The sequence below is a fragment of the Ammospiza caudacuta genome, chromosome 3 (assembly GCF_027887145.1).
Source record: "Ammospiza caudacuta isolate bAmmCau1 chromosome 3, bAmmCau1.pri, whole genome shotgun sequence".
Lineage (NCBI taxonomy): Eukaryota > Metazoa > Chordata > Aves > Passeriformes > Passerellidae > Ammospiza > Ammospiza caudacuta.
The window spans coordinates 7,812,972-7,824,927 of record NC_080595.1 but is presented as its reverse complement, the minus strand read 5'-3'; the positions used below and the strand labels follow the sequence as shown (position 1 = coordinate 7,824,927).

The following is an 11,956-nucleotide window of genomic DNA, read 5'->3' as shown; positions in this document are numbered from 1 at the left end:
GTGTACCTAGTGAACATGGTGAAAATAAGATCAAAAGGTACCATAGTGATACTTTTTTGAGGGAAAAGCTGTTTGTGACAAGGTCTTGCTTCCCAAACTGAAGAGCTTCTGTGTAACTACAGTGTGTAAGGACTCTCCAGACCTGGGCCAATGGAAGTGCTGAAGGAAGGAAGAGCACCTGCACATTTCACAGATTAAATACCGATGGAAACAAATGGAACTTGGTCAGTTCCTGGTAGTCAGCATTGCATGTTAATGTTCATTAATACTACAAAGGATGCCTGTGTGTAACTTGTTAATGCAAAAGGTAAGACCAAATTGAACAGAAACTTGGTTGCTCTTACTCAGATCTTCTAACAGTGAATTGTGGGGAGCACTAGGGTTGCCAAAGGAATTTTGAACATCAAGAGCCTCTTGAAAATAAGATGATGTAGGATACAGTGCAATGTGTCTCAGCACAGGAGAGGACTCTCTGATTCCTTGGTGTTCCTGATGCTTTTAGGAGGGTAATTAGCAAATTTCAGTGATTGTTACTTCATGAATTAGTAAATTCAGTTTGGACTGTTTTACAGCAATATGTCAGCTAGTTGTGAACTATTCTGTTCAACTCAAGTTGCATTTCTGTGCTACTGTGCACTGTACCTGGGCCAGCTTGCTTGTCCATGTGCTCTCCACTCCTGCAGCTCTCCTGCCTGGATGTCACCTTGCCCATTCTAAGGATGCAGTCCTGGCTTTGGTTCACATGTAAATGAACATTCCAGGAGTTTTGTTCAAGCCTTGTGCCAGCTGAAGACACAGTAGGTCCTGGATCTCACTGTCTCTGGAATGGAAAACATCACACACAAACACTGTTGGCTTGCTGAACACCTAATCTTGGATATGTTACACAAAATGATCAAATGCAGTGATTAAATAGGGAAAACACTTTGCTCTCCAGTACACTTGGACAATTAAATTGCCCAAAGCTTTCCTATTTAATTTTCTTTTAGTTGTTTAAGCCTTGTTTAACTGCTCTGGAATGTTTAGTTCATAAACCTGGGGTATTGTGTTTAATTCATGACCATTTACAAACCTGTGTATGTTTGTGGTGCTGTAAACCTGCCTCTGTGTATCTAACTCCTGACACTCCTCCAGTGCTCCTGTCACCTGCTTGTTGCTTTTTGATGCAAGGCAAGGTGACTTGGTTCTGAGGAAATGGCACGGCCACTCAAACTCTCTAGGGTCACTCGGGTTAAGAACACACGCAGATACTAGCATGGTGGATGGTTTAAGACTTTTATTGTCTCGTTTTGTCGGGTTTTATACTCGAGAAAGTTTTGGTTTTTTTTACATTAGGGGGTTTTACTTTACTGTAATTGGTTAGTAGGGAGTTGAAAGTTACTAATGTTAGGGGGGATTACATTCTTGGGTGATTTTTTATCATTAGGCGTTAGGGGGAGAGGAATCTTGCTGCTTTCTGTGACATGGCGAGATTTTCTGAGCGCCTGACCCTATCTACTACACCTGCTGCCACACTCCTTTTGGCAGGATCCTTCCCATGCCTGAGGAGCCCTTTAGCACAATGATGGGTAGCAGGGCTAATATTTGAACTCCAACCAGAAGGGAAGGCTGTCAGAAGTGTTACATGTGGTGTTTGCAGTGCAGCTGAGTGAAACAATTGTGACCCCGGCGATTCTGCAGTCAGCTGCTGCACTGGCAACCCCAAAGCTTCCTGGTTTATTGTGAAATGGTCACTGACCAAAAAGTAAACCTGGCAAGGTCACAGAGCCTCGATGCAATCTAGGCATCTGCTTTGCCTCTGATGCTGCACCAGTCTGCACAGTTCAGATTCTGCGACTGAGGAGGGAAAGGCTGAGCAAAACCTTTCCTGTGTCTCACCTCCTTGCTGCATTTTTCACTTCTAAGTCCCACCCTAATGTGCTCTAATTAAAATGCATGCAAACCAAACTATTCACAAAAGTGCTATGTTTTATAGATCTTGTGCTTTGCCCACTGCTTCACAGAATTGCAGACATTGAATTTCCCCTCCAATAGCCCTCTTGCATGTGGGACTTCCAGCAGCTTGTAGGCATGAGCCTTTTGAACTCGTTATTACTAATAAATTTAAAGTGATGAATCATAACCTTGAGGTACTAGTACTACCTAAAGAGATAAGGCATAATTTACTTTGTGATAATAGCCTCCATTGGTTTTATCACTAGTGCTGATTTAGATTAATTTGAGTGGATTTTTGATCTTCTGATGTAGATTATTATGAGCGGATAACTGAAATTCCAACAAGTGGTAGTTCAACAGGGCAATCTTTCTCACTGAACTGCCCACAATCAGTGTTTTGTGACAAATACACACAGTGACAGATTAAATAGAGGTAAGTTCTTACAGAGGAGTTTGCCAAAGAAGTTCTTAAAATATCTTACCACAAAAAGGGAAGGAAATGCAGACTTTGCTACAGGTGTTTGGAGTTGTAGTTCAGTACCTTTAGGCAGGGGCCTGGAAGCACGGGGTCAGGCCAGGAGAGCAGCTCACGGGAACGCGGGGTTAGGACGGCGAATGGCTGTTCCCTGTTCTGAGGGCTGCCCCTGCCCGCTCTGAGGGTTCCTCCTGTCCTCTGAGGGCTGTTCCTGTCCTCCCTGAGGGCTCCTCCTGTCCCGTCTGAGGGCTGCCCTTGCTCGCTCTGAGGGCTTCCCTTGCCCGCTCTGAGGGCTCCCTCCTCCTGTCCTCTTTGAGGGCTGTTCCTGTCCCCCGCTCTGAGGGCTGCTCCTGTTCGCCCTGAGGGCTCCTCCTGTCCCGTCTGAGGGCTGCTCCTGTCTTCTCTGAGGGCTGTTCCTGTCCCCCTCTCTGAGGGCGGCTCCTGTCACTTTCTGAGGGCTATTTCTCTCCGCTCTGAGGGCTCCCCCTGTCCCGCTCCCCGAGCCCCTCAGCGCCCGCCCCGCCCCGCCGCCAGGGGGCGCAGCGGCGGCGGGAGCGCGCCCAGCAGCGGGCGGCGGCCAATGGGCGGCGAGGGCGGGTCGGGGGGGCGTGGCTCCACGCCGCCTCCGCCGCGCTATATAGCGCGGTCGCGGGGGCTCGGCGCAGCGGGCGCGCAGCCGGCGAGGGGGATTGCTCGCTGCCGCGATGGGGAACACTGTGGCCAGGGAGGATTTCGAGTGGGTCTACACGGACCAGCCGCACGCCGACCGCCGCAAGGAGATCCTGGGTGAGGGAGCCGCCGGCTGCGTGGCGGAGCGGGGGGGACGCGCACGGGCACCCCACAAGATGGCCGCCCTTGTCGGGGGGCGCCGCGGGCTCCCGGAGCCTCCCGGCGGGGCGGCCGGAGCCGGGCCGCGGACGTGGGGGCGGGAGCCGGGAGCCGCCGCCTTGGCGGCGCTGGCGGGGGAGGGGAAGGGAAGGAGCGGGGGGGGGGCGGCCGCCTGCGGGGGCCGAGCCCGAGGCGCGGGGCGGCGGCGGCGGGCCGGGCTGCCATCCCGGGCGGCGGAATAGCAGCCCCGGTTCCCCGGCAGCCTCGGGCCGCTCCCTGCCCGCGGGACAGGCGGGACGGCGGTGCCGGGGCCGCTGTGCGCAGAGGTCACCGCGGCAGCCGCGTCTCGGCCGGGGCTGGCGGATAGCGGCGGCGCTGACATCGGGGCTGGGGCTGAGCCTTCGAGAGCCCTTGTGAATTACCGGGGGGGTTGTGGGCTCAGAGGCGTTTCCTTCCTGAGGAGGCTGATGCGATGCTGCTGCTTGCCATGTACGTGTGTAGTTGCTGAGCAACGCAAAAGTGCTAAAATGACTTGATTGCAAATGATTCATTATAGCCGTAAGTATCACAAGTGGAAAGGTCACGCGTTTTCATTACCTTTGCAGACGATTCCTAACTGGGACAAAGGGAGGAATAAACTGTAATTAATTGGGATAGTTGGCTGTGAGGAGAGCTTTGAAATAACTTTCTTCATTGAATTTTTTCCCATCTAGCTAAACATCCGGAGATCAAAGCATTGATGAAGCCAGACTACAACCTGATCTGGGTGGTTGTGCTGATGGTTCTGGCGCAGCTGACTGCATTCTACCTGGTTAAAGACTTGGATTGGAAATGGGTTGTCTTCTGGGCTTACGTTTTTGGAAGCTGCATTAGTCACTCCATGACTCTGGCTATCCACGAGATCTCCCACAACAGTGCCTTTGGCAACTGCAAAGCCATGTGGAATCGATGGTTTGGAATATTTGCCAACCTCCCTCTGGGTCTCCCCTACTCCATCTCCTTCAAGAGGTACCACATGGATCACCATCGGTACCTGGGCGGTGACGGCATCGATGTGGACATTCCCACCAACTTCGAGGGCTGGTTTTTCTGCACCCGGTTTAGGAAGTTCATATGGATTGTTCTTCAGCCCTTTTTCTATGCCATTAGACCTCTCTGCATCAATCCTAAACCCATTAGTCGACTTGAAATAATCAATTTATTGGCTCAACTCGCCTTTGATGTGGTAATATATTATTTATGGGGAGTCAAATCCATTTTTTACATGCTTGCTGGTTCAGTACTTGGTCTTGGGTTGCACCCAATTTCGGGACACTTCATAGCTGAACATTACATGTTTCTAAAAGGACATGAGACCTACTCCTACTATGGGCCACTTAATTTGCTCACTTTTAATGTTGGCTATCACAATGAACATCATGACTTCCCCAATATTCCTGGCAAGAGCCTTCCACTGGTAAGTTAACTTCTAAGGTTATTACTTTTTCTTAAATTAAGGTAGAACACTAACAGAAGAATGGAAGTTGGGAGATTAAAACCAAAAAGAAACCCCACAATATAAGTTTAGTGATAAAGGAGGTGATTATTGAGCATTTTAGTGATAGCCTGAACAAGCTTCCAGTTTGCTGCTGCTCAGTCCTCTTCCATAAAAGGAGAGGGGAGGGAATGCATGTCTTATGCTTTGCACTAACTTTAGCTTTCTGTAATTACAGCCTGTCTTCTGAATTCTTGTTTCTAAGTATGCAAGAAACTAGTTAAGAGGTTGTAGTTAACTCTGGAGGTTTGTTATCTCTGCCATTGAAATGTTAAGGACAGTACTGTAATGTGTGCTTATCCTTCAGTCTCCTCTGTCAGGGACATCCTCTGGTGGAGGAACAGAGAGGGTTTGAGGTCCTGTTAATGTTTACTGTACTATTGACAAATGTTTAATAACTTCTCTAGTCTGCAGCACTTCAGTTTCCTCTGGCAAGAGCCTTTGACCCCTAAGTAAGGATCAGCTGTACGTTGGCAGTGTAGGACAGGCAGAATGAAGAGTTTGAAGCCAGGATTTAGACCTGTCATGCCTGCATGAGTAGCAGAGGTGAAGTTCTCCTGCTTGAACCTTTGCTTCTTACAGTCAGAAGCTTCCTTCTCACTGTATCGTGTTTCCCAATTGAAGAATGGGAACACAGGTTTCAGGGTTACACCTGAATCTTCAGTTTTTCATCAGACACTAAATTTGCAGTTTGACAGCAGCTGTGGTGTTGGTCTTACAGCTTTGGTATTGCATTTGGCAATAGTGAGACCTTGTAAGATCATCCCTCCGGTGAAGTCCAAACTTGATTGGTATTTCTGTTGTCAGTGGTGGAACTGCAGCTGAAATAACTACACCAGCACTTTTAGCAGGGCAGGTAGATCGTGCAGTTGGTTTGCTGAGGCTTTGTGTGGTCTTTTGTAATTTTTTTTAAAGCTAGATGATTGCTGTTATTAATAGATTTTGATCTTTCAAATGCAGTGAAAGTTGCTTTAACTCACCTTTGATATGTGGGTCTGTGCTGTGAACCAGCATTTCACTTCTTGGGTAGGTACTTTAGCTATAAGAAGGCTATGAATTTTTCCAGGTTTTTAATTCTGGGGTTGGACACCCAGTTCTGCTGCAGGACTCATAATCCACAGCTCTGATAAGAAAACAAAGCCTTCTTTTGGAACAGTGCAGTTAATTTGATTGGATTGGGCTGCTGTGCTGTGTGCTAAAAATCCCTGAGTACTGAACGCTTGATTCCTCAGCACTGGTGAGCTGAGAGTTATTAGTGTTGAGTAAAAGATCATTGCCTAGGTGCACTATTTTATAGGTGTGATGGGTCTAACAAGCTTTGCCTTCAAACCAGACATGTAAATATCTCAGGTTTGTTTGCTGCTTATACAGATTGATGTTATTTTTTGGACTAAAGCTATGGAATTTTGTGAAGAATCCTTTTTGTTCTGGTCATGTTTTTAAGGCTTTAAGTGGCTGGCCCTAAATAGCAGCGTGGGCACCTAACTGAACCTGCTGCTCTCAGTTTAAACAGTGCCCTAGTTAACATGTGGAACTGAGAACAGTCTTAGGAAGTAGTTTCTATTCATTCTTTGAAGTTTCTCTTCAGAAACAAAGTATTCCTCAGAAATAAAATGCCTTTTTTCTCCTGAGTACCGAGATTTGAAGCTACAAGTAAAAATAGCTGTGATAAACAGCTCTTCCTAGAACATAAAACATCCTTTTACTGTTAGTTGTATATCTGTGAGTCAGCACTGAGCTGAGTCACACACTTTCAATAGCAACCAAACCACTTGCTTGGTGAGCTCCATCACCCTGTAGGAAGCATGGTGAAGGAACTTTGGAAAGTTAGCTGAGTTTGTTCTGGCAGCTCCAAAAACTTCACAGCAGATTTACTTAATAACTAGGGAACTGCTTTTTCCTTCAAGGAATGTTTGCATTGTGGCACGAGTGGCCTTTCCTGTAGGATCTAACTTCTGGAATGGAACTTCCTGTGCTGTTACACATTACCAGGCTACACACTGAGGGCTGTAAAGTTGTCACAAGTGCTGTTAACATAACCAGTAAATAAACCTCATATCTCTCCTTCAGGTGAAGAAAATAGCAGCTGAATACTATGACAACCTGCCCCAGTATAACTCTTGGATAAGAGTCCTGTATGACTTCGTGATGGATGACACAATCAGCCCATACTCACGCATGAAAAGGCAATTAAAGGGTGAAGTGAAGCAAGATTAAACTTCTGGCAACCAAAAAACTCTGAAATGTCTGCTTGCTTTAAAGTGGCTGGTATAAAGGTTTCCTGCTAAAGCTGTTCACCTGTGACCTGAATTAAGATGTACAGCAACATAGCAATGCATCCTTAAGGATTTTGTAGCAGACTCCAACCAGCTATAACATTCCTCACAGTCCTCAGATTTGTTGGTTTAATGTGTCTCTGTTTGCCTAAGGATCAGTGTTATATGCATTAATGCAAAATCACTTTGTTACAGAATTTACTTTGGTAGGTGTTAAATTTATATAAAGTGTCTGACTCATAACAGTTTAAAAGTTCTCAATGTATATACTGCCCTCAACATGCTATTTAGATGGTAGTTTTAAAATGCTGTACTTACCTGTTAATTCTAAACTAACATGATTTGTTAACTTAAACATTCTGTTGAAAATGTTTCCAAACTGATGGTTGGAAGAACTAAATTTGCACAGAATTGTTCAGTCTGCTTTTGTTTAAATATGTAATTTAAAGCAATGCTTTAAAGTTCCATCTTTTCTACTGAGAGTACCTTAAAGGAGCAATCTGTCAGAATGAAACTGCTATCTTTGAGATGGCTTCTGTGACTTCTTTGTTAAAAACAATAAAAGGTGGGGAATTCACAGGTATTGTCAACTCCAAGGGTCCCCCCTACTGCCTGAGCTGCTTCTGTTGGCATGTAGAGTGAGCAGTGGCATTTAGGCAACTTAATAAACCTGATCTGGGGTTTCATGTGGGAAAAAGTCTTGTTTAGAGAGTTTGGGGGTTTTCTGATCTTTGAAGAAAAATTATTACCATGTTACTATGGCTTCAAATATAAATATTTACACTTACTTGGAAATTTGGCTTTTATGGAAAAGTGAATGGATGAAAACAGACACTATTTTGGCAAGCAAGTCTAGCTACAGCCCCTGACAATACTGCCTATTAGCACATTAGTCATTTGTGTACACAGAAAGGTTGTTAAATAATCTTGTTTGGTTTTTTCCCCCTAAACCTACAGTACCCTCCATAAATACTTGTCTTTCTTATATATTAAAATGTGGTCAGAGGTGGTGTTATCAAACTTCCTGCCTAGGATATTTTTCATTGGGAACAGAGGGACATTGCTGCACAGTGAAGAACCTTTCCATACCTCAGCACAGCAGATTTGCCTCCTTGGCTTTAAGCAGTCAAACCTGGCTACAAATTATCCTTAAATCTCAAATGGTGGCTCTGTGTATGTTCTTCATGCATCTGAAAGAAGGAATCTGAGGAAGGTGGAAGTTGTAGCTGCTGTAACTCAGTTTTAGATGCCTTCAGCTCCTGTATTTTGGGGTGGTTTTTTGGGTGTTTGTTTTGAAAAGGTGAGTGCCTGAAAAGATTGTACTGGTACCTCTTAACTCGACTGTGGTGCTGTTTTAATGTGTGTTTTGTTTAAGTGTGGGCCCTTATCTGTGGCTAAACAATAGAAGTGGTGTGAAAGTCTGCCAGCCACCCACAGAGTGATTTCATTATGCCCACAACCTGTGAGGTAGTCAGTGCGTTGCTCAGGGTGGAGTGCAATGTCAAATTAGAATCTGTCCAGTATTTTTACATGTAATTAAAAAGAAAAGGTTAAAGTAATACTGGGTGAATTTTTGATTGGTCCTCTTATGCTGAAGGACTTCAGCTTTAGAGAAATTTTGTATTTCTAAAGCAGATTTGAGACCTTTCTATGGAATGGTGATATAGATGAGCTGTAAAGAATAATTGCCCTTCCTCCCTATGCAGAGGAGAACTGACTTGGGTTGAAATACTTGTGAAGGCTTAAGAAGCTGCAAACCATTTTCTTTTTAAGCCATTTAATATCACTCTGTTTTTGAAATTATCTTTGGTGTTGATGATTTATTCATGGCTGGATGAAGGATGGAAAGTGCCTACAAAGTTTTATGGCTAAGAGCTAAAGTTAAGAAATTCAGTTATCCTACATGAATATTTAAGATAAGCAGAGTTCAGAGTAAAGATTTTATAGGTAGTTGTCTTAGTTACCTACTAATGGAATTCCTGCTTTTTAAAAGGCTGAAGTTGCCCTTAAAATTGCAGTTTTTGTTTTAATGTGTTCAGATGATGATTTTCTGTTCCAACTCAAAATACAAATACATTATTTTCACTTCAGGAGGTACTGAATGGTGCAGAATTCTGAGGGAGATACTGTGCTTGCATAACCTTTCTGCTGCTGGGTACCTACTGGAGAACAATTTAGTGTGTTAGGTTAATCTGGGCTAGTGAGATTGAATTTTGGATCTAAACAATGCTCTGATTCTTGCAACCATTGGGAGCTGCCCTTCTCAGGCACAGCATTCCTGTGTAATACATAAAATCCTTAGCAGCCACCTCAGTGGTAAGAACTGCCAAAGCAGAACATTTGAAAGGTAACCAGCATTGTTTCCTCCCTAAAAAGCAGAAGCATTTCTGAACCACTGGTAAAAGTAACTAGGAGCAGCTGGCCCTACTCAACTGGTTTGATGTATTCTAAATGAACAATGAATTTAAGTTCTGTGTCATGGTGTTTACTCCAAAGGCATGACACAGAAATATGAAACACTAACATTTAAAAAAACCAAATATGAACCATCTAGTTATTGCTTTAAGGACTTAAATAGTTTTCATTAATACAATTAAAACATACCTGGCAGAAAGCTGTTAGTGTAATTTTTGAAACATTTTATCTGAAAGTTGGCGGGAACTTAGACTAACTGGTGAAGAACAAATTAAACCTAAAGAGCATCAAGAACCCTGACAGTTGTTTTTTCTAAATCTATTCTAGATGGAATGAGTTAACTTTGGTGTTTCTACATGTTTATTAGGGTTTGTTCCATTCAGTTTGGAAAACATCTCCTTTACGTGAAATCAGTCAGGAATTTTAACTGTCACCCAAGGATTTTAGTTGCAATTAAATTGTGCAGAGCTCTGAATCTTCAGGGTTTTTAGAATAACCTGCAGTGTTCAGAATAAATGTCCTTGCATGGTTTTTAATGCTCCCTGCCCCCAATTATCTGGAGCTGTTTAAGTGGAGTCAGTAATGCACCCTGGAGTCTGATTGTGCTAGGCATTAGTTTTCCCACAGGAGAGGGGTGGGTCTGCTCCTCTTTCAGAACAACCCTTGCCTCTGGCATTCCCCACTTGCTGTGGAACCTGTCTGTTCCCAACATGAACGTGCTGAATGGCTGCATCTGTGTCTGCCTGCAGGGCAGGGCTTCCTCCCTGGAACAGCTGAGAATTCCAGCTGTGTTCACAACTCCACTAAGTGAGCAAAGGTGTCCAGGTGCTGAGACACGGATCTGGTCATGGCCACTGTCAGAGCTGAGGTCAGTGGCTCACCTCTGCCTCCCTGACATTTATTCTTCTGTCAGATGCAGTGGCATGCCACAGCAGAGCTTGAAGATGTTTGTTCCTTATTTAATGATGAGGTTCAGCAGTGATAACATCAGTGCTACAGACTGCAGGCTGCCCTGCTGTTGGACTAAGAGGAGGAAAGTGACTTTGAAGCAACAACCTTGTGTAAGTAGTTTGGCACAGCTTTTGGAAACTGCTCTTTAATTTGGAAGTCTCAAAAGACTTAGAGCAAAGCAAGTTCTGCTGTTTAGCTTGCTCATTGCAAGGCACAGGAGGCACTTCTGGGTCTGCCAGCATTGCTTCTGCAAGGTCCTAGGAAAGCAATCTGATAAATAGGTGTGTCTGAATCATGTGGGTCTGCCTGGCACAGCAACCTGCAACTCCATGCAATATCTTTTCTCTAGCAAATTTTCTATTTCACAGTCAAACTTGCAGTGGGATACAAGACTTTAGTCAGAACAGAGATGTGGAAAAAGTTTGCTACTGAGCCAAGAATGAAGACAGCATTTTTCTTTTCTCTTTTTGACAGTGCTCTGCACTGCCTCTGCCCCCATCCATGCTTCTGTTAGCACCTACTGTGCTCTGGGACAGGCTCATTCTTGTGGTTTTGATATGTTGCTAGCCTCAGGAAAAGGGAGAGGAGAATGGCATGATGAACAATTTCTTGATCTTGTCACAACAGAAACAAGATGACTGGAGGCAAAACCTCGAGGCATGTCTGCTAGGAGGGGCGGTAGCTGCCTATGCAGAACAAAATATTTGTCTCTATTGGGTGAAAAGGCTCCTTCCTTAAAGCAGTTCCCATTTTCTGTGTACAAAGGACCATTGTTGTTTTAGTGATACATACTATAGCAGAATTTCCCACAAGGAGCAGTGTGGGTGCAACACTCATGTGTGAGCAGGCAAATGGAATTCAGCTGCCTACCCTGCCTGCTCCTTGCTGCACATGGAGCCCAGCTGAGGTAAGCACACAGGATATGGACACTTGACCAACCTTGCTTTTTGTCCTTCCAGCTTAACTTCAGATTTTCTTGTGCATTCAAACCCTCCTGCACCCTTCTTCTTCTTCTATCACCTGATCATGAGACACCTTGAATAATAAACCTGTTTTGTGCTGGTACTTTTGACAAGACTGTAGTGCTATTACTGCTCCTTGATGTTGTCATCTTATTGCAGGGGTTCCATGCTGCTGGCTCCTTATCACAAGTTTCACACCTTCCTGGTGTTTCTCATGGTCAGCTTCTCAGAGCACTGACTCTTTCTTCTCCACAAAGCAGCCACTGACCCCAATTCCCATCTCACCCACCCACCCCACTCTTTTATAGCATCTTCTTCTCACTGGTTACAGCTGTGGCCTGGTAAAGTCAGGTCTGTTCCTAAACTTTGATAATTGGCCCAGCTGCAGCTCCTTAGGGGTGAGATTACTTTCTACACTGTCTTTATTTTCTTATATTCTATCCCCCTACACCTTGGTAGCATTTCCTCCCTTCTCTTGCCTTTCCAGCCCTACTTTGCTTTTTTGCTCCATACATACACACACAGGAATATCATCATAAAAGGAAAGGAAAATTCTCAGGTGGATATGCCAGGACTTGAG

The 11,956-nt window shown here is 44.7% G+C and overlaps 1 protein-coding gene across 1 annotated transcript; it reads left to right on the top strand.

Moving 5' to 3' along the window:
• Window positions 1-3,023: 3,023 nt before the first annotated feature.
• DEGS1 (delta 4-desaturase, sphingolipid 1) lies at window positions 3,024-8,779 on the top strand. The gene is made up of 3 exons (XM_058800946.1): window positions 3,024-3,196; window positions 3,952-4,694; window positions 6,843-8,779. Exons 1-3 carry the CDS (start codon window positions 3,115-3,117, stop codon window positions 6,987-6,989), a joined length of 972 nt encoding a protein of 323 aa, XP_058656929.1. The 5' UTR covers window positions 3,024-3,114; the 3' UTR covers window positions 6,990-8,779.
• Window positions 8,780-11,956: the final 3,177 nt, after the last annotated feature.